The sequence below is a fragment of the Oncorhynchus masou genome, chromosome 32, assembly GCF_036934945.1.
Source record: "Oncorhynchus masou masou isolate Uvic2021 chromosome 32, UVic_Omas_1.1, whole genome shotgun sequence".
Lineage (NCBI taxonomy): Eukaryota > Metazoa > Chordata > Actinopteri > Salmoniformes > Salmonidae > Oncorhynchus > Oncorhynchus masou.
The window spans coordinates 464151-485797 of NC_088243.1; the positions used below are offsets into that span (position 1 = coordinate 464151).

Consider the following 21647-nt stretch of genomic DNA (forward strand, 5'->3'; position numbering starts at 1 on the left):
AAAGGACGTGTATCTCCATTGTCAGAACGGCCACTCGAAATGCTGGTCAATATAATGGATAATATGTGAGTACAATCATGAGGGATGAATTAGAACAAGGCGAACCTAAACCAGCGTTCTAGTACCGGGTCGCAGTAGAGAATAATAAGTATCTTGTGACCCTAAAAAAAAAAAAAAAAATCACATAATACTATACACACATTGAATTAATTTGGTGACAAGGTTTTAATATAAACTTTAATCCCAGAATAAACAGCAAAAAATGCATACAATAAATGTAACAAAGAAACTACGACACAGACCCACTTTACTGTACATTAGATGCTGTCCTTATTTCCTGCTAAACCAAAAAAACAAACAATGCAGGACAATTTAACAATACAAAACCATATGCTGTATGTAGAATAAATTACTGGGTGAGTGGGCCTAGTCTGGCCTCACAGGCTGTGTTTAACTTGCACTGTGCCAGCGTTGGGGGAGGAGGTGGCAGAAACGAACATAAAAAGCCTCACTGTGACACATAATAATGCATTTAGCAAATCTGACAAATTATCAGACTGCACTGTGTCAATACTAATATAGATAGGTGTCAATGGCAGACTGACTGACTCACTGGGCCGAGTGACAAGTAGCATCCCAAATGGAGTGCACTACTGTTGACCAGGGACCATAGGGTAGTGCACTACTGTTGACCAGGGCCCCATAGGGTAGTGCCCTACTGTTGACCAGGGCCCCATAGGGTAGTGCACTACTGTTGACCAGGGCCCCATAGGGTAGTGCACTACTGTTGACCAGGGCCCATAGGGTAGTGCACTACTGTTGACCAGGCCCCATAGGGTAGTGCACTACTGTTGTGCACTTCCCTATGGGCCCTGGTCAACAGTAGTGTTCTATATAGGGAATAGGGCCCTGGTCAACAGTAGTACACTACCCTATGGGCCCTGCTCAACAGTAGTGTTCTATATAGGGCCCTGGTCAACAGTAGTGTTCTATATAGGGCCCTGGTCAACAGCAGTGTTCTATATAGGGCCCTGGTCAACAGCAGTGTTCTATATAGGGCCCTGGTCAACAGCAGTGTTCTATATAGGGTCCTGGTCTACAGTAGTGTTCTATATAGTGATTAGGGCCCTGGTCAACAGTAGTACACTACCCTATGGGCCCTGGTCAACAGTAGGGCACTACCCTATGGGCCCTGGTCAACAGTAGTGTTCTATATAGGGCCCTGGTCAACAGTAGGGCACTACCCTATGGGCCCTGGTCAACAGTAGGGCACTACCCTATGGGCCCTGGTCAACAGTAGGGCACTACCCTATGGGCCCTGGTCAACAGTAGGGCACTACCCTATGGGGCCCTGGTCAACAGTAGGGCACTACCCTATGGGCCCTGGTCAACAGTAGGGCACTACCCTATGGGCCCTGGTCAACAGTAGGGCACTACCCTATGGGGCCCTGGTCAACAGTAGTGCACTACAGAGGGAATAGGGGGCCATTTGGCAAAGCCGTAGAGTTTATTAGCGGCTGCATGGCGGTGCTCAAATGAACATAAAAGTGTTGTACATAAATATAGGATCTGAAGGTTCACTTAATTTAACTCCATCAATGGCTGCCTCGGAGAAACCCCTCCACTCGGTCATTCCATTTTGGATCTCTCCATCTTGGTTTTCAGAATTTCCTGGGGACAAAAAGCCAGAGAAACATGTGTCTCTGTTGAATGATGATAACACAAAATATAACTTTTGACTGAGCTTTTTTTTTGTTGTTGTTTTTTTTAAATAGACAAAAAATGTGACCGGCAGTCATTAGAGAGAGAAGTTCCTTATTTACCTCCTCTTCGTCAAGCATTGCTGGGAGGGCTCTGTAGAGAGGGAGACGGACAGACAGAGACAGACAGAGACAGACAGAGACAGACAGAGACAGACGACAGACAGAGACACAGACACAGAGAGAGAGGCAGGGAGAGAGAGACAGACGCAGAGAGAGAGAGAGAGAGAGAGAGACACAGAGAGACACAGAGAGAGAGACAGACAGAAACACAGAGAGAGAGAGAGAGAGACAGACACAGAGAGAGAGAGAGAGAGAGAGAGACGGACACAGAGAGAGAGACGGACAGAGAGAGAGAGACAGAGAGAGACAGAGAGAGACAGACAGAGACAGAGAGAGACAGACAGAGACCGAGAGAGACAGAGAGAGAGGGAGAGAGAGAGAGAAAGAGAATTGCTTATTTGTTCATGTAGGATTTTTTTTAAAGTACACAACCAGTCAAAAGTTTTAGAACACCTGCCTCATATTCAAGGGTTTTTATTTATTTATTTATTTACATTGCACAATAATAGCGAAGTCATCAAAACTATGATATGACACATATGGAATCATGTAGTAACCAAAAGTTTTAAACCAAATCAAAATATTTTAGCCACCCTTTGCCTTGCTTTGCACACTTGGTATTCTCTCAACCAGCTTCACCTGGAATGCTTTTCCAACAGTCTTGAATGAGTTTCCACATATGCTGAGCATGCTGTTTAAGTGTGCCTTGAATTCTAAATAAATCACTGACTGTGTCACCAGCAAAGCACCCCCACACCATCACACCTCCTCCTCCATGCTTCACGGCGGGAACCATGCGGAGATCATGCGTTCACCTACTCAGCATCTCACAAAGACACGGCGGTTGGAATCAAAAATCTCCAATTTGGACTCCAGACCAAAGCACAGATTTCCATCCGGTCTAATGCCCATTGTTCGTGTTTCTTGGCCCAAGCAAGTATCGTCTTCTTATTGGTGTCCTTTAGTAGTAGTTTCTTTGCAGCAATATGACCATGAAGGCCTGATTCACACAGTTGATGTTGAGATGTGTCTGTCTTTATTCGGACTGCAATCATCGGAGGTGCAGTGAACTCTAATGAACGGATCCTCTGCAGCAGAGGTTCCCGAATGGCGCAGCGGTCTAAGGCACTGCATAGCTACAGACACTGATTCGATACTACAACCCCACAGGGTGGCGCACGTCGTCCGGGTTAGGGGACGTCATTGTAAATAAGAATTTGTTCTTAACTGGACTTGCCGAGTTAAATAAATTTAAAAAACTTGTGGGTCTCCCATTCCTGTGGCGGTCCTCATGAGAGACAAATTCAGCATTGATGTTTTTTTGCGACTGAACTTGAAGAAACTTTCAAAGTTCTTAATGTTCCAGATGACTGACCGTCTTAAAGTAATGATGGACTGTCATTTCTCTTTGCTTATTCGAGCTGTTCTTGTCATAATATGGACTTGGTCCTATTTGGTAAAAGACCATAATTTGTATTTAACCTTTATTTAACCTTTATTTAACTCGGCAAGTCAGTTAAGAAAAATATTATTAATATTATAATTATTTACAATGACGGCCTACCAAAAGGCCTCCTTGCAGGGATGGGAGAATTTAGTATTAATTTATTTTAAATATAGGACAAAACACACATCACGACACTACATAAAGAGATACCTAAGACAACAACACAGCATGGCAGCAGCCCAACATGGTAGCAGCACAAAACATGGTACAAACATTATTGAGCACAGACAACAGCACAAGGGGCAGGAAGGAAGAGAGACAACAATACATCACGAAGCAGACACAACCGTCAGTAAGAGTGTGGAGATAGAACGGTCCAGTTGGAGTGTTTGTTGCAGCTCGTTCCAGTCGCTGAGGAGAGGAGCGACCCAGGGATGTGTGTGCTTTGGGGACCTTTAACAGAATATGACTGGCAGAATGGGTGTTGTATGTGGAGGATGAGGGCTGCAAAAGGTATCTCAGATAGGGGGGAGTGAGGCCTAAGAGAGTTTTATAAATAAGCATCAACCAGTGGGTCTTGCGATGGGTATACAGAGATGACCAGTTTACAGAGGAGTATAGAGTGCAGTGATGTGTCCTATAAGGAGCATTGGTGGCAAATCTGATGGCCGAATGGTAAAGAACATCTAGCCGCTCGAGAGCACCCTGACCTGTCGATCTAGAAATTAAGTCTCCGTAATCTATCATGGGTAGGATGGTCATCTGAATCAGGGTTAGTTTGGCAGCTGGGGTAAAAGAGGAGCGATTATGATAGAGGAAACCAAGTCTAGATTTAAAAAAAATGCAGAACTAAGAACAGATATAGCCCTTGGTTCACTCCAGATCTGACTGCCCTCGACCAGCACAAAAACATCCTGTGGCGGACTGCAATAGCATCGAACAGTCCCCGCGATATGCAACTGTTCAGGGAAGTCAGGAACCAATACACGCAGTCAGTCAGGAAAGCTAAGGCCAGCTTCTTCAGGCAGAAATTTGCATCCTGTAGCTCCAACTCCAAAAAGTTCTGGGACACTGTGAAGTCCATGGAGAACAAGAGCACCTCCTCCCAGCTGCCCACTGCACTGAGGCTAGGGAACACGGTCACCACCGACAAATCCATGATTATTGAAAACTTCAACAAGCATTTCTCAACGGCTGGCCATGCCTTCCGCCTGGCTACTCCAACCTCGACCAACAGCTCCGGCCCCCCCGCAGCTCCTCGCCCAAGCCTCTCCAGGTTCTCCTTTACCCAAATCCAGATAGCAGATGTTCTGAAAGAGCTGCAAAACCTGGACCCGTATAAATCAGCTGGGCTTGACAATCTGGATCCTCTATTTCTGAAACTATCCGCCGCCATTGTCGCAACCCCTATTATCAGCCTGTTCAACCTCTCTTTCATATTGTCTGAGATCCCCAAGGATTGGAAAGCTGCCGCAGTCATCCCCTCTTCAAAGGGGGAGACACCCTGGACCCAAACTGTTACAGACCTATATCCATCCTGCCCTGCCTATCTAAGGTCTTGAAAGCCAAGTCAACAAACAGGTCACTGACCATCTCGAATCCCACCGTACCTTCTCCGCTATGCAATCTGGTTTCCGAGCCGGTCACGGGTGCACCTCAGCCACACATCATAAATCGATAAAAGACAGTACTGTGCAGCCGTCTTCATCGACCTTGCCGGATGACTGCAGACTTGCCTGGTTGGATGACTGCCTTGCCTGGTTCACCAATTACTTTGCAGACAGAGTTCAGTGTGTCAAATCGGAGGGCATGCTGTCCGGTCCTCTGGCAGTCTCTATGGGGGTGCCACAGGGTTCAATTCTCGGGCCGACTCTTTTCTCTGTATATATCAATGATGTTGCTCTTGCTGCGGGCGATTCCCTGATCCACCTCTACGCAGACGACACCATTCTATATACTTTCGGCCCGTCATTGGACACTGTGCTATCTAACCTCCAAACGAGCTTCAATGCCATACAACACTCCTTCCGTGGCCTCAAACTGCTCTTAAACGCTAGTAAAACCAAATGCATGGTTTTCAACCGATCGCTGCCTGCACCCGCTTGCCCGACTAGCATCACCACACTGGATGGTTCCGACCTTGAATATGTGGACACCTATAAGTACCTAGGTGTCTGGCTAGACTGCAAACTCTCCTTCCAGACCCATATCAAACATCTCCAATCGAAAATCAAATCAAGAGTCAGCTTTCTATTCCGTAACAAAGCCTCCTTCACTCACGCTGCCAAGCTTACCCTAGTAAAACTGACTACCCTACCGATCCTCGACTTCGGCGATGTCATCTACAAAATTGCTTCCAACACTCTTCTCAGCAAACTGGATGCAGTTTATCACAGTGCCATCCGTTTTGTCACTAAAGCACCTTATACTACCCACCACTGCGACTTGTATGCTCTAGTCGGCTGGCCCTCGCTACATATTCGTCGCAAGACCCACTGGCTCCAGGTCGCCTACAAGGCCATGCTAGGTAAAGCTCCGCCTTATCTCAGTTCACTGGTCACGATGGCAACACCCATCCGTAGCACGCGCTCCAGCAGGTGTATCTCACTGATCATCCCTAAAGCCAACACCTCATTCGGCCGCCTTTCGTTCCAGTACTTTGCTGCCTGTGACTGGAACGAATTGCAAAAATCGCTGAAGTTGGAGACCTTTATCTCCCTCACCAACATCAAACATCAGCTATCTGAGCAGCTAACCGATCGCTGCAGCTGTACATAATCTATTGGTAAATAGCCCACCCATTTTCACCTACCTCATCCCCACAGTTTTTATTTATTTACTTTTCTGCTCTTTTGCACACCAATATCTCTACCTGTACATGATCATTTATCAATCCAGTGTTAATCTGCAATATTGTAATTATTCGCCTACCTCCTCATGCCTTTTGCACACATTGTATATAGACTCCCCTTTTTTTTCTACTGTGTTATTGACTTGTTAATTGTTTACTCCATGTGTAACTCTGTGTTGTCTGTTCACACTGCTATGCTTTATCTTGGCCAGGTCGCAGTTGTAAATGAGAACTTGTTCTCAACTAGCCTACCTGGTTAAATAAAGGTGAAATACAAAATAAAAAAAATAACCTGCAGCTTTGATATGTGCTGAGAGAAGGACAGTGTACCGTCTAGCCATACTCCCAAGTACTTGTATGAGGTGACTACCTCAAGCTCTAAACCCTCAGAGGTAGTAATCACACCGGTGGGGAGAGGGGCATTCTTCTCACCAAACCACATGACCTTTGTTTTGGAGGTGTTCAGAACAAGGTTAAGGGCAGAGAAAGCTTGTTGGACACTAAGACAGCTTTGTTGTAGAGCGTTTAACACAAAATCCGGGGAGGGGCCAGCTGAGTATAAGACTGTATCATCTGCATATAAATGGATGAGAGAGCTTCCTACTGCCCGAGCTATGTTGTTGATGTAAATTGAGAAGAGCGTGGGGACTAGGATCGAGCCCTGGGGTACTCCCTTGGTGACAGGCAGTGGCTGAGACAGCAGATGTTCTGACTTGATACACTGCACTCTTTGAGAGAGGTAGTTAGCAAACCAGGCCAAAGACCCCTCGGAGACACCAATACTCCTTAGCCGTCCCACAAGAATGGAATGTTCTACCGTATCAAAAGCTTTGGCCAAGTCAATAAAAATAGCAGCACAACATTACTTAGAATCAGGGGCAATGGTGACATCATTGAGGACCTTTTAAGATTGCAGTGACACATCCATAACCTGAGCAGAAACCAGATTGCATACCAGAGAGAATACTATAGACACCCACCCCTACATGGTCACAACACAACTAATTGCCTCAAACACATTAAGAAGGAAAGAAATTCCACAAATGAACTTTTAACAAGTCACACCTGTTAATTGAAGCGGGTTGAAAGAATGCCAAGAGTGTGCAAAAGCTGTCATCAAGGCAAAGGGTGGATACTTTGAAGAATATAAAATATGTTGATTTGTTTAACACTTTTTTGTTTTTTTTGGTTGAGTGTTGTCGGGCCCAGGAGTGTGAAGGTGAACGGAAAGGCTCTGGAGCAACGAACCGCCCTTGCTGTCTCTGCCTCTCCGGTTCCCCTCTCTCCACTGGGATTCTCTGCCTCTAACCCTATTACAGGGGCTGAGTCACTGGCTTACTGGGGCTCTCTCATGCCGTCCCTGGAAGTGGTGCTTCACCTGAGTGGGTTGAGTCACTGATGTGATCTTCCTGTCTGGGTTGGCGCCCCCCCCTTGGGTTGTGCCGTGGCGGAGATCTTTGTGGGCTATACTCAGCCTTGTCTCAGGATGGTAAGTTGGTGGTTGAAGATATCCCTGTAGTGGTGTGGGGGCTGTGCTTTGGCAAAGTGGGTGGGGTTATATCCTTCCTGTTTGGCCCTGTCCGGGGGGGTCCTCGGATGGGGCCACAGTGTCTCCTGACCACTCCTGTCTCAGCCTCCAGTATTTATGCTGCGGTAGTTTGTGTGTCAGAAGGCTGGGGTCAGTTTGTTATATCTGGAGTACTTCTCCTGTCCTATTCGGTGTCCTGTGTGAATTTAAGTGTGCTCTCTCTAATTCTCTCTTTCTCAGAGGACCTGAGCCCTAGGACCATGCCTCAGGACTACCTGACATGATGACTCCTTGCTGTCCCCAGTCCACCTGGCCGTGCTGCTGCTCCAGTTTCAACTGTTCTGCCTGTGATTATGATTATTTGACCATGCTGGTCATTTATGAACATTTGAACATCTTGGCCATGTTCTGTTATAATCTCCACCCGGCACAGCCAGAAGAGGACTGGCCACCCCTCATAGCCTGGTTCCTCTCTAGGTTTATAATCTCCACCCGGCACAGCCAGAAGAGGACTGGCCACGCCTCATAGCCTGGTTCCTCTCTAGGTTTCTTCCTAGGTTCTGGCCTTTCTAGGGAGTTTTTCCTAGCCACCGTGCTTCTACACCTGCATTGCTTGCTGTTTGGGGTTTTAGGCTGGGTTTCTGTACAGCACTTTGAGATGTCAGCTGATGTATGAAGGGCTATATAAATGAATTTGATTTGACTTTTATTCGACAACGTAGAAAATAGTACAAATAAAGAAAAACCCTGGAATGAGCAGATGTTTCCAGACATTTGACTGGTACTGTACATAATTATGAACAGTCTAGCATATATTCATATATATTGCTTTAGAAACAATGACAACCACCATTCACGCCAATAAAGCATTTCTTGAATTGCGAGCAGAGAGGTGATCAGTTATACAGTATAATGAACATAGCATTAACTTGGGCCAATACACTTCAAAATGTTCATTTCTTTCCTACTCACACATCAGCAACAGTTGTGGGAATGTTTTCTTCAACCCATTTCAGGTCTTCATCCTAAGAACAAGAGAAAGGATACATTGATTTATTTGGATATACGCAAAACAGTGTCTTGAATCAGATTGGACTGTGAAAAGATGACGAAGTCATCAGACCCCAACCAGCCTTTTAAGTTGGTGGTTGAAGATATCCCTAATTCTTTCTCTTGGAGGCCCTTGGAGCATACACACTGTTGATTGTGTTGCTGCAGACATGCCCAAAGTAACTCCCCCTCTGGGATAGTATATATATATATATATATATTGAATTGACTCGCCGCTTCACTGAGTAGTTTTGAATTGAATTGGACTGACCTCTTTACTGAGTAGTTTTGAATTGAATTGGACTGACCTCTTTACTGAGTAGTTTTGAATTGAATTGGACTGACCTCTTTACTGAGTAGTTTTGAATTGAACTGACCTCTTTACTGAGTAGTTTTGAATTGAATTGACTCGCCGCTTCACTGAGTAGTTTTGAATTGAATTGGACTGACCTCTTTACTGAGTAGTTTTGAATTGAATTGGACTGACCTCTTTACTGAGTAGTTTTGAATTGAACTGACCTCTTTACTGAGTAGTTTTGAATTGGACTGACCTCTTTACTGAGTAGTTTTGAATTGGACTGACCTCTTTACTGAGTAGTTTTGAATTGGACTGACCTCTTCACTGAGTAGTTTTGAATTGGACTGACCTCTTCACTGAGTAGTTTTGAATTGGACTGACCTCTTCACTGAGTAGTTTTGAATTGGACTGACCTCTTCACTGAGTAGTTTTGAATTGGACTGACCTCTTCACTGAGTAGTTTTGAATTGAATTGGACTGACCTCTTCACTGAGTAGTTTTGATTTGAATTGGACTGACCTCTTCACTGAGTAGTTTTGAATTGAATTGGACTGACCTCTTCACTGAGTAGTTTTGAATTGGACTGACCTCTTTACTGAGTAGTTTTGAATTGAATTGGACTGACCTCTTCACTGAGTAGTTTTGAATTGGACTGACCTCTTCACTGAGTAGTTTTGAATTGGACTGACCTCTTCACTGAGTAGTTTTGAATTGGACTGACCTCTTCACTGAGTAGTTTTGAATTGGACTGACCTCTTCACTGAGTAGTTTTGAATTGGACTGACCTCTTCACTGAGTAGTTTTGAATTGGACTGACCTCTTCACTGAGTAGTTTTGAATTGAACTGACCTCTTTACTGAGTAGTTTTGAATTGGACTGACCTCTTCACTGAGTAGTTTTGAATTGGACTGACCTCTTCACTGAGTAGTTTTGAATTGGACTGACCTCTTCACTGAGTAGTTTTGAATTGGACTGACCTCTTCACTGAGTAGTTTTGAATTGAACTGACCTCTTTACTGAGTAGTTTTGAATTGGACTGACCTCTTCACTGAGTAGTTTTGAATTGGACTGACCTCTTTACTGAGTAGTTTCTGTGACTGGGATCCATTAGTCTCAGCCTTGGTGCCTCTCATCTTCATCCCCTCTGGAACAGAAATGTGGAGTTTGATACAGTTCCTTCAGAAAGTATTCATACCCACACACACAGCTGGTTAGCAAACTACTGAGGTTCGTCTGATGAATCAGGCTGTAATACACAATGAATTGATATACATCCTGAAACTAGATAAAGTTAATTGTATATTTGATATTCGGTTTTACCTCTGTGGTAAACTGAACCATATACAGGGCCTTCAGAAAGTATTCATACCCCTTGACTTATTCCACATTGTGTTGTGTTACAGCCTGAATTCAACATGGATTAAATCAATTTTTTTTCTCACAAATCTAATAAATAAATAAAAAATATATTTAATTAATTTTGAATTCAGGCTATAACACAACAAAATGTCAAGGGGTGTAAACACTTTTAGAAGGCACCGGAGAGACCAGGGTCCGGGTCATTTCAGGAAGTACACTGAAATTCCAATTCTCGTCAATGAATTGACACCAACCCCGCCAGACTGGAGTTGGCCCCAACCCCGCCAGACTGGAGTTGGCCCCAACCCCGCCAGACTGGAGTTGGCCCCAACCCCGCCAGACTGGAGTTGGCCCCAACCCCGCCAGACTGGAGTTGGCCCCAACCCCGCCAGACTGGAGTTGGCCCCAACCCCGCCAGACTGGAGTTGGCCCCAACCCCGCCAGACTGGAGTTGGCCGCCAGACTGGAGTTGGCCCCAACCCCGCCAGACTGGAGTTGGCCCCAACCCCGCCAGACTGGAGACCGCCAGACTGGAGTTGGCCCCAACCCCGCCAGACTGGAGTTGGCCCCAACCCCGCCAGACTGGAGTTGACCCCAACCCCGCCAGACTGGAGTTGACCCCAACCCCGCCAGACTGGACTTGACCCCAACCCCGCTAGACTGGACTTGACCCCAACCCCGCTAGACTGGACTTGACCCCAACCCCGCTAGACTGGACTTGACCCCAACCCCGCTAGACTGGACTTGGCCCCAACCCCGCTAGACTGGACTTGACCCCAACCCCGCTAGACTGGACTTGACCCCAACCCCGCTAGACTGGACTTGACCCCAACCCCGCTAGACCGGACTTGACCCCAACCCCGCTAGACCGGACTTGACCCCAACCCCGCGAGACTGGAGTTGACCCCAACCCCACTGGAGATCCCTATTGTCATATATTATAGCGATACAGCAGGAAATCCCAACGTTAAACTGGTTAAAGTCTTTCACCAAAGGCTTCATTCAGCATGGGTTCCTTGGCTTCATCCTCCTCATCGTCTTCATCGATCAGAGGGGAATGGGAGAACCTGCGAGAACACAACACAGCCTCAGACAGGTGCTACCTACCTACATACCTACATACATACATACCTACATACATGTTACTACACTGTTACTATTGTAATGTATACACTTACTATTAGATATGTATATATTATAAGTGTTATTACAAATGACCTCTGACCTCTGGCTGTTGGCGGAGGGTCGTAGCAACACCATGATGACCAGGAGGATGGTGGAAAAGAGGAGGCGCCAGAAGGCATCGTCCACCCACAAATCCCTCCAACCCTGAGACACACAGTGGCAGACACACAGAGACACACAGAGACGCACAGAGACACAGAGAGACACAGAGAGACACAGAGAGACACAGAGAGACACAGAGAGAGAGACAGAGACACAGAGACACACAGAGAGAGAGACACAGTGTATTAAAAACACAAGACAACAGCATCATCAAGCATCATTTGTTTAGAATATGTAGCTATACACTGAGCAAAAATAATACATTTAAAAAAAACGCAAACTGCAACAATTTCAAAAGAAGTTCATAAGGAAAATCAGTCAATTAAAAAAAAAAAGTCATTAGGCCCTAATCTATGGATTTCACATGACTGGGAATACAGATGTGCAACTGTTGGTCTCAAAAACAAAACAAATACAAATAATTTAAACAAGTAAGGGCATGTAGGGTAGGTAGGTAGGGGTGTGGATCAGAAAACCAGTCAGTATCTGGTGTCCACCATTTGCCTCATGCAGCGTGACGCATCTCCTTCACATAGAGTTGATCAGGCTGTTGATTGTGGCCTGTGAAATGTCGTCCCACTGAGAAGAGTTTTTGGAGCGTATGGAACATTTTCTGGGAAACATGGGACCAATACTTTGTTTTTTTGTTCAGTGTAAAATCTACCAACTCACCGTCTGGCAGTCGACCAGCTTAAACACTTTGGTCGTCCAGACGATGAAGATAATAGAAGCTACGGGAACAAAACAAAGTGAAGAGATAAGTTATTTACTTTATTAATTTATCATGTATTCAATAAGTCAATATTGAGATTACAGAAACTATTTTTTTCAAGTAAGTACCCGAGTACAACACAATTCATATCAAATTGAAAAGCTGTGCCATTCATACCACTGTGACATTAAAAGCATCCATAAGTAATTCCTTTCAACTCACCCAGAACAGAGAAGATGAGTGTGTTGGTGAAATGCTGATACAGAGACAGCTTCACCACGTTCCTACGCAGCTTCAGAAGACGAGTGGTCTGGGACAAGCTTATGAAGATCCACCACATCACACAGGAGTCAATGAGAGAGAGACTCAGGTTAGCCACCAGGGCTACGGTCCCATAGAAACCCTGAAGAGACAGAGAGAGAGAGAGAGACAGAGACAGAGAAAGAGAGAGAAAGAGAAACAGAGAGAGAGAGAAACAGAGAAAGAAAGAGAGAAAGAAAGAAAGAAAGAGAGAGAGAAAGAAGAGAGAGAAAGAGAGAGAGAGAGAGAGAGAGAGAGAGAGAAAGAGAGAGAAAGAGAGAAAGAAGAGAGAGAGAGAGAGAGAAAGAGAGAGAGAGAGAGAGAAAGAAAGAAAGGAAGAAAAATATTGAGGACAGAGAGATGCATCCAAACTTCACAAGGTGTCTCAAACTGATCTAGATGAGAAGTGTAGTGATGACACTAGATGAGAAGTGTAGTGATGACACTAGATGAGAAGTGTAGTGATGACACTAGATGAGAAGTGTAGTGATTGCACTAGATGAGAAGTGTAGTGATTGCACTAGATGAGAAGTGTAGTGATTGCACTAGATGAGAAGTGTAGTGATTGCACTAGATGAGAAGTGTAGTGATTGCACTAGATGAGAAGTGTAGTGATTGCACTAGATGAGAAGTGTAGTGATGACACTAGATGAGAAGTGTAGTGATGACACTAGATGAGAAGTGTAGTGATTAATCCAAACTGTCGCTACTCACTCCTGTGACGCGCAGTACTCCCTCCACGGAGGAGAAGAGCAGGTAGAGCAGGCCTACTGCTGCTAGCCGGTGGACTGTGGTGCCCAGCCTGGGTCTGCGAGAGGCAGAGCAGGAAAACAGGGCGAAAATCAGGGCCTGTACTCACAAAAGTCTCAAGAGAGTACAGATCTAGGACCAGCCCCCCCCCCCCCTTTTTTAATTTTTAGATCACACAAAAAAATGGGGGTCTGATCCTCGATTAACACTTTTGCTCGGAGACGCTTCGTGAATACGGGCCCAGATGTGTGGTCAAAGCTAGGCCATAAAACCAGGGCGTTGGTGTGTGTGTGTGTGGGCTTGTATTAGTATCCTCGTGGGTACCGGAAATCCCCAGAAGTCCCCACAAGGATAGTGAAACCTACGCTGTGTGTGTGTGTGTGTGTGTGTCACACACATAGTGTGTCCTTGTGCATGTAAATGAACACTGTACAAGATTGTAGTGTGAGGGAATCTCTCTATTAATACCATTGTCAGGGTTTGTTTATTTCGTACCATCATTGGCTCATTGGTGAAATTAGCATTATGACAATATATTTAATTAAATCATTCAAAACCCTTTATTAATGCAATTGCAGACAGAAGTTGACAACAGGAACAGTAACAGAGCACGTATATTTCCGAGTAAGTTCTGCGTCAAACAAAACAACAACAAAAAAGTCTCAAGTTATTTTTTTATAAACCCAAAAGTCCCGCCTTCGTGATGTCACTGACCACACCGTTACCTTTTTACTCCTGAGACCAAAACCCTGTATCCATGGCGATACAAACATAAGAGTTTCAGTGTTTATTTAAAAGCTAGGCAATAAAAATGTCCCCCTCCCCAGAACGTTGATTTATTGTTGAATGTCTAACTGGTCTCATCTCCCACACTCCCAGAGTTCTGTCTGCAGAGCGATGAGAAATTGACGTTGTCTGACTGCCCTGCCTGTCCCTGACTGCCCTGCCTGTCCCTGACTGCCCTGCCCTGTGTCTGACTGCCCTGCCCTGTGTCTGACTGCCCTGCCCTGTGTCTGACTGCCCTGCCCTGTGTCTGACTGCCCTGCCCTGTGTCTGACTGCCCTGCCCTGTGTCTGACTGCCCTGCCCTGTGTCTGACTGCCCTGCCCTGTGTCTGACTGCCCTGCCTGTCTCTGAATGCCCTGCCTGTCTCTGAATGCCCTGCCTGTGTCACACATTATGAGACAGAGCTGTGGAGCAATTCCAAAACTATAAAATGAATATATAAATGAATATATAAATGAATATATATATATATATATAGTTAATCTATAGTCTGGGACCCTATAAATGTAAGTCTTATAACCTCTCCTTCTATTAATATAACATAAGCATAATCAATTATTCTAATACGTCAAACATCTGTACAGCCCCAAATCATGAGCGCTCGGTGAATCCTCACACCATACAGTCAGTAGGTGATGGACAATGACAACAGTTCAGTTCAGTTCTGAACCCATAGACTAGTGTAATTCATATTGTACGCTTTCCAAATGCCACTCTATTCCTTTAAAACATAGTGCACTACTTTTGACCGTGGACCCTAGTTCACTATTAAAAAGGGAAATAAGGGAGGCATTTGGGATGAACTCACTTGACGATGCCGTACCCCAGACTGACTATGAGCACCAGGATGCGAGCCAGAGATCTCTTCAGAGCAGACAGCAACTCGGCAAAGATTACAGCACCTTGGACTGTGGAGGGAGAACATTTAAAAACATTATTATTATTTTTTTTTTTTAAAAGTAGATGTGAGTTGGAAGTAAATTTTGCAGATTTACAAAAAGAGAATGACCATGATGCAACTCTCTCCATCAAATCAACCAATCGACATCCAAACATTTTTTTTTTTTTTTTTTTTTAAAAAGACAGTGCATTTCAAAATAAGAGCGTGAATTTAACCGACCATAGTCTCCTCTGTAGCGGATGCTCTGGTACTCGGAGTAGAAGACGGCCTTCTCCAGCATGCCCAGGAGGATCACTCCTCCAATCCAGAACTGGATCCTCAACAGATCTTTCCAGTAACAGGCCGACCAGAAGAGCCAGAGCGCCCCGAAGAAAACATACACTATACACATCGCCATGTAGAACTGGGGAAGAACAAACACGGCACCATGTAGAACTAGGGACCCTAGACCTGACACTGACCCTAGACCTGACACTGACCCTAGACCTGACACTGACCCTAGACCTGACCTAGACCTGACACTGACCCTAGACCTGACACTGACCCTAGACCTGACCTGACCCTAGACCTGACCCTAGACCTGACACTGACCCTAGACCTGACACTGACCCTAGACCTGACCCTAGACCTGACACTGACCCTAGACCTGACACTGACCCTAGACCTGACCCTAGACCTGACACTGACCCTAGACCTGACCCTGACCCTAGACCTGACACTGACACTGACCCTAGACCTGACCCTGACCCTAGACCTGACCCTGACCCTAGACCTGACCCTAGACCTGACCCGAGACCTGACACTGACCTTAGACCTGACCCGAGACCTGACCCGAGACCTGACACTGACCCGAGACCTGACCTGACCCTAGACCTGACGCTGACCCTAGACCTGACCCTAGACCTGGCGCAGTATACAGCATTCTCCTGTTATTTTATGTTTCTCTTGTTTCTTGTGTACTTTTTTTCCAGTTACATTATTTTGATATTGAATGGTGCACTGTTAGGGTGGGCTGAAACACACCATCATTAGAGGCCAGTCTGCAGGGGAGGAGTATTCACGAGGCCCCTTCATCTCCACGGTCACTGTAAATACACAGACAGGCAGTCAGACACAGGGCAGTCAGACACAGGGCAGTCAGACACAGGGCAGTCAGACACACGCAGGGCAGTCAGACACAGGGCAGTCAGACACAGGCAGGGCAGTCAGAGACAGGCAGGGCAGTCAGAGACAGGCAGGGCAGTCAGACACAGGCAGGGCAGTCAGACACAGGCAGGGCAGTCAGAGACAGGCAGGGCAGTCAGAGACAGGCAGTCAGACAACGTCAATTTCTCATCGCTCTGCAGACATAAGGGATCTTCAATGACGAAGCACTAAGTCAAAAGGGCCTATGTTCATATTAGAGTGTGTCAGTTACGGTAATACTGACTGATGAAGGCCAAGTTTCCCTGGACATCATTAGGCTCCTCCTCCTCTGCTCCAGGGCGCCCCCCGCTGGCATCTCCACGCTGCTGCGGCTGTACCTTCACTATAAACAGGTAGGGGCTGTCGGACCAAGCCTTGGCCACTGCACCTATATCCTTCAAGGGGTCACATGACAAGACACTTCGAACGCATCCCAAATAGCACCCTGTTCCCTATTTTAGACAGTGGTGGCGGAAAAAAAGTACCCGATTGTCATACTTAAGTAAAAGATACCTTAATATAGAATGACTCAAGTAAACGTGAGTCACCATACGGACACGCCTGGAACCCAAATGGATGACGTCGCGCAATTGAGAGTCGAGTGTGGAGTTAAATATATTTAAAACTAAATTTCTTTTAAGTATCAAAAGAAAATGTAATTGCTCAAATATACTGAAGTATCAAAAGTATAAATAATTTAAAAATTCCTTATATTAAGCACACCAGATGGCACCATGTTCTGGTTTTGTTTAATATATGGATAAGGAGGGGCACGCGCCAACACTCAGACATGTGTGTTTAGTGAGTCCACCAGATTAGATGCAGTAGGACCAGAGATGTTCTCTTGATAAGAGTGTGAATTAGACCATTTTCCTGTCCTGCTAAGCATTCAAAATGTTACTTTTAAGGTTTCAGGGAAAATAGACGGGGTAAAAAGTACATTGTTATTTTCTTTAGGAATGTAGTGACATAAAAATAAGTTGTCAAAAATATAAATGGTAAAGTACAAATAACTCAAAAAACGACTTATGTAGTACTTTAAAGTGTTTTTTTACTTAAACTACTTTACACCAGTGTACTTAGTCCACTACTTTTGACCAGGGTCCATATGCTGCCATTTCAGAAACACACTTTCAATGCAAAACACATTTAGAAACAGGCGTGACTATGTACAACCTGTTTACAGAAATTTTATAAAACAGAGTTCTGATTGGCTTACCGGCTTTTCCAGCCACCCCTGCGGAGCACTCTGATTGGAAGGCCTGCCTTCCTCGCTCTAAACAACAACAGAGTAAGAGATGGGTTTGGGTCCATTTGATTTCAATCACTTTTTGACCGCACCTCTTGATCTGAACAAAACATTCTCTACATATTTGCCCAAAAAAACAGAAACACCTTATTTACTTAAGTATTCAGACATTTTGCTGTGAGACTCGACATTGAGCTCAGGTGCATCCTGTTTCCATTGATCATCCTTGAGATGTTTCTACAACTTGATTGGTGTCCACCTGTGGTAAATTCAATTGATGGGACATGATTTGGAAAGGCACACACCTGTCTATATAAGGTCCACAGTTGACAGTGCATTTCAGAGCAACAACCAACCCGTGAGGTCAAAGGAATTGTCCGTAGAGCTCTGAGGCAGGATTGTGTCGAGGCACAGATCTGGGGAAGGGTACCAAAACAGTTCTGCAGCATTGAAGGTCCCCAAGAACACAGTGGCCTCCATCATTCTTAAATGGAAGAAGTTTGGAACCACCAAGACTCTTCCTCGAGCTGCCCGGTCAAACTGAGCAATCGAGGGAGAAGGGCTTTGACCAAGAACCTGATGATCACTGACAGAGCTCCAGAGTTCCTCTGTGGAGATGGGAGAACCTTCCAGAAGGACAACCATCTCTGCAGCACTCCACCAATCAGGTCTTTATGGTAGAGTGGACAGACGGAAACCACTCCTCAGTAAAAGGCACATGACAGTCCACTTGGAGTTTTCCAAAAGGCACCTAAAGATTCTCAGACCATAAGATTAAAAGATTTAAAGACTTCCTAGTAGCAGATAAAGAAACGGAGGTACCAAGATGTAACTATTTGGCCTGAATGCCAAGAGTCACATCTTGAGGAAGCAGGGCACCATCCCTACGGTGAAGCCTGGTGGAGGTAGCATCATGCTGTGGGGATGTTTTTCAGAGGCAGGGACTGGGAGACCAGTGAGGATCAAGGGAAAGATGAACGAAGCAAAGTACAGAGAGATCCTTGATGAAAAGCTGCTCCAGAGCGCTCAGGACCTCTGGGATGAAGGTTCACCTTCCAACAGGACAAGGACCCTAAGCACACAGCCAAGACAACGCAGGAGTGGCTTCAGGACCTCAATGTCCTTGAGTGGCCCAGCCAGAGCCTGGACTTGAACCCGATCAAACATCTCTGGAGAGACCTGAAAATAGCTGTGCAGCAACGCTCCCCATCCAACCTGACAGAGCTTGAGAGGATCTGCAGAGAAGACTGGGAGAAACTCCCCAAATACAGGTGTGCCAAGCTTGTAGCGTCATACCCAAGAAGACTGGAGGCTGTAATCACTGCCAACGGGGCTTCAACCAAGTACTGAGTAAAGGGTCTGAATACTTAAGTAAATTTACAGATTTTTTTTTGTTTGTTTTGTTATAACAACAGCTTTTGCTTTGTCATTATGGGATATCATGTGTTATTTTATTTTAGAATAAGGCTGTAACGTAACAACACTTTTCTTTTTAAATCAATAATAGAATACCTGTGGGCTGATGAGGGGTTGATAGGGGCTGAAGTCTGTGTAGTACACCTGGAAGGAGGAATGGAGGGGGGAGGGGACAGCGATATAATACATCAACCAACAATTATAAGTCAGTGACATTTTGCTGCAGACTCGACATTGAGCCAGGTGCCCTGTTTCCCCCTTCATCCCCCAACATTGGAGTCCACCTGTGGTAAATTCAATTGATTGGACATGATTTGGAAAGGCACCCCTTCCATATAAGGTCAACAACAACCCCCCAGAGCAACAACCAACCCGTGAGGTCAAGGAATTGTCCGTAGACCCCAACAACAACCCCAACAACAACCCCCCTCCCTTCCCCCTCACACCCCAACAACAACCAACAACAACCCCAACAAAAAACCCCGGTCAACAGCAACGAGGGAGAACTTTGACCAACAACAACAAGCCCCAAGTTCCTCATGGGACAACCTTCCAGAAGGACAACAACAACAACCCCAACAACAAGAGTGGACAACAACCACTCCTCAGTAAAAACAACAGTCCCTTGGAGTTTTCCCCCTAAACATTCTCAGACCATAAACAAAAAGATTTAAAGACTTCCTAGTAGCAACAAAACAACTCCAAGATGTAACTATTTGGCCTGAATGCCAAGAGTCACATCTTGAGGAACAGGGCACCATCCCTACGGTGAAGCACACCCCAACAACAACCTCAGAGGCAGGGACTGGGAGACCAGTGAGGATCAACCCCAACAACAAGTACAGAATCCTTGATGAACAAGCTGCTCCAACTCCAGGACCTCTGGGATGAAGGTTCACCTTCCAACAGGACAAACACCCTAAGCACACAGCCAAGACAACGCAGGACCCCCAACAACAAACCCCAACCAACCTTCCCCCTCAAACATCTCTGGAACAACAACAAGCCAACAACAACCCCCCAACAACAACCACACCAACAACAACCACCCCAAAACAACCACCCTCCCTTCCCCCTCACACCCCAACAACAACCCCCCAACAACAACAACCACAACCCAAGAAGACCTTCCTTCCCCCTCAACCCAACAACAACAACTTAACAACAACAATTTTTTTGTTTGTTTTGTTATAACAACAGCTTTTGCTTTGTCATTATGGGATATCATGTGTTACCCCAACAATAAGGCTGTAACAACAACACTTTTCCCAACAACAACAACCCCAACAACAACTGTGTAGTACACCCCAACAACCACAACCACCCCAACAACAACAATGGCAACCCCCTCCCTTCCCCCTCACACCCCAACAACAACAACCCCCCAACAACAACAACAACCAACAACAACACACCCCAACAACAACCAACCCCAACAACAACAACAACCACCCCAAAAACAACCCCTCCCACCCCAACACAACCCCAACAACAACCCCCTCCCTTCCCCCTCACACCCCAACAACAACAACAACCACCCCAACAACCACCAACAACAACACCCCCCAACAACAACCAACCCCAACAACAACAACAACAACAACAACCCCAACAACAACAACCCCCCTCCCTTCCCCCCTCACACCCCAACAACAACAACCACCACCCCAACAACAACCACCAACCCCAACAACAAAACCCCAACAACAACCCCAACACACCCCAACAACAACAAACAACCACAACAACAACAACCACCCCAACCCCAACAACCCCAACAACCACAACCACCCCAACAACAACAACAGAAGAGCCGACCAAACCTCGGGTAGTAAAATGGTTGAGCAGTTGTCGAAGTACATGTATCCCTGACTGTAGAAGCCCCAACAACAACCCCAACAACAACAACAACAACAGAAGAGCCGACCAAACCTTGAGTAGTAAAATGGTTGAGCAGTTGTCGAAGTACATGTATCCCTGGCTGTAGAAGCCCCAACAACAACAACAACCCCAAAAACAACAACAACAACCCCAACAACAACAACAACAGAAGAGCCAACCAAACCTTGAGTAGTAAAAGGGTTGAGCAGTTGTCGAAGTACATGTATCCCTGGCTGTAGAAACCCCAACAACAACAACAACAACCCCAAAAACAACAACCCCAACATACAACAGCAGAGCCAACCAAACCTTGGGTAGTAAAAGGGTTGAGCAGTTGTCGAAGTACATGTATCCCTGACTGTTGAAGCCCCAACAACAACAACCCCAACAACAACAACCCCAACAGAAGAGCCGACCAAACCTTGGGTAGTAAAAGGGTTGAGCAGTTGTCGAAGTACATGTATCCCTGACTGTAGAAGCCCCAACAACAACAACCCCAACAACAACCCCAAAAACAACAACAACAACCCCAACAACAACAACAACAGAAGAGCCGACCAAACCTTGGGTAGTAAAAGGGTTGAGCAGTTGTCGAAGTACATGTATCCCTGACTGTAGAAGCCATTCCAGTCCTCCTTCAGCATGTGATCCAGACCAAACATAGTCAGTGCCTTGTTGTCCTACAGGAAGTAGAAATAGAAACGACTCACTGACTGGGCACTAAAACAAAACAAAAACAAACAAATGAAAAGGACAAAACAGGAGTATGTCTCCTCTAATGTAGAAATGATGTCGAACACATTACAGGCAACACACTATTTGTGG

General features: G+C 45.6%; 1 protein-coding gene across 2 annotated transcripts in view; it reads right to left on the reverse strand.

The window, feature by feature from the left end:
- Nucleotides 1-206: 206 nt before the first annotated feature.
- The window catches only part of LOC135525437 (transmembrane protein 87A-like), a 23359-nt gene continuing 1918 nt past the window's right edge, over nucleotides 207-21647 (reverse strand). Inside the window, exons 4-19 of one of the 2 annotated variants that reach the window (XM_064953064.1) lie at nucleotides 21386-21502; nucleotides 19038-19085; nucleotides 17496-17552; nucleotides 16521-16671; nucleotides 16115-16176; nucleotides 15311-15494; nucleotides 14999-15098; nucleotides 13370-13463; nucleotides 12578-12758; nucleotides 12316-12374; nucleotides 11582-11685; nucleotides 11347-11423; nucleotides 10071-10141; nucleotides 8622-8674; nucleotides 1824-1854; nucleotides 207-1671 (exon numbers count right to left, since the gene is read on the reverse strand). In XM_064953064.1, coding sequence (XP_064809136.1) covers nucleotides 1630-1671; nucleotides 1824-1854; nucleotides 8622-8674; nucleotides 10071-10141; nucleotides 11347-11423; nucleotides 11582-11685; nucleotides 12316-12374; nucleotides 12578-12758; nucleotides 13370-13463; nucleotides 14999-15098; nucleotides 15311-15494; nucleotides 16115-16176; nucleotides 16521-16671; nucleotides 17496-17552; nucleotides 19038-19085; nucleotides 21386-21502 — 1431 coding nt within the window. In that variant the 3' untranslated portion in view covers nucleotides 207-1629. Of the gene's footprint in view, nucleotides 1672-1823; nucleotides 1855-8621; nucleotides 8675-10070; nucleotides 10142-11346; nucleotides 11424-11581; nucleotides 11686-12315; nucleotides 12375-12577; nucleotides 12759-13369; nucleotides 13464-14998; nucleotides 15099-15310; nucleotides 15495-16114; nucleotides 16177-16520; nucleotides 16672-17495; nucleotides 17553-19037; nucleotides 19086-21131; nucleotides 21210-21385; nucleotides 21503-21647 lie in introns of those variants that run through there. The other variant, XM_064953063.1, reaches the window with a different exon arrangement.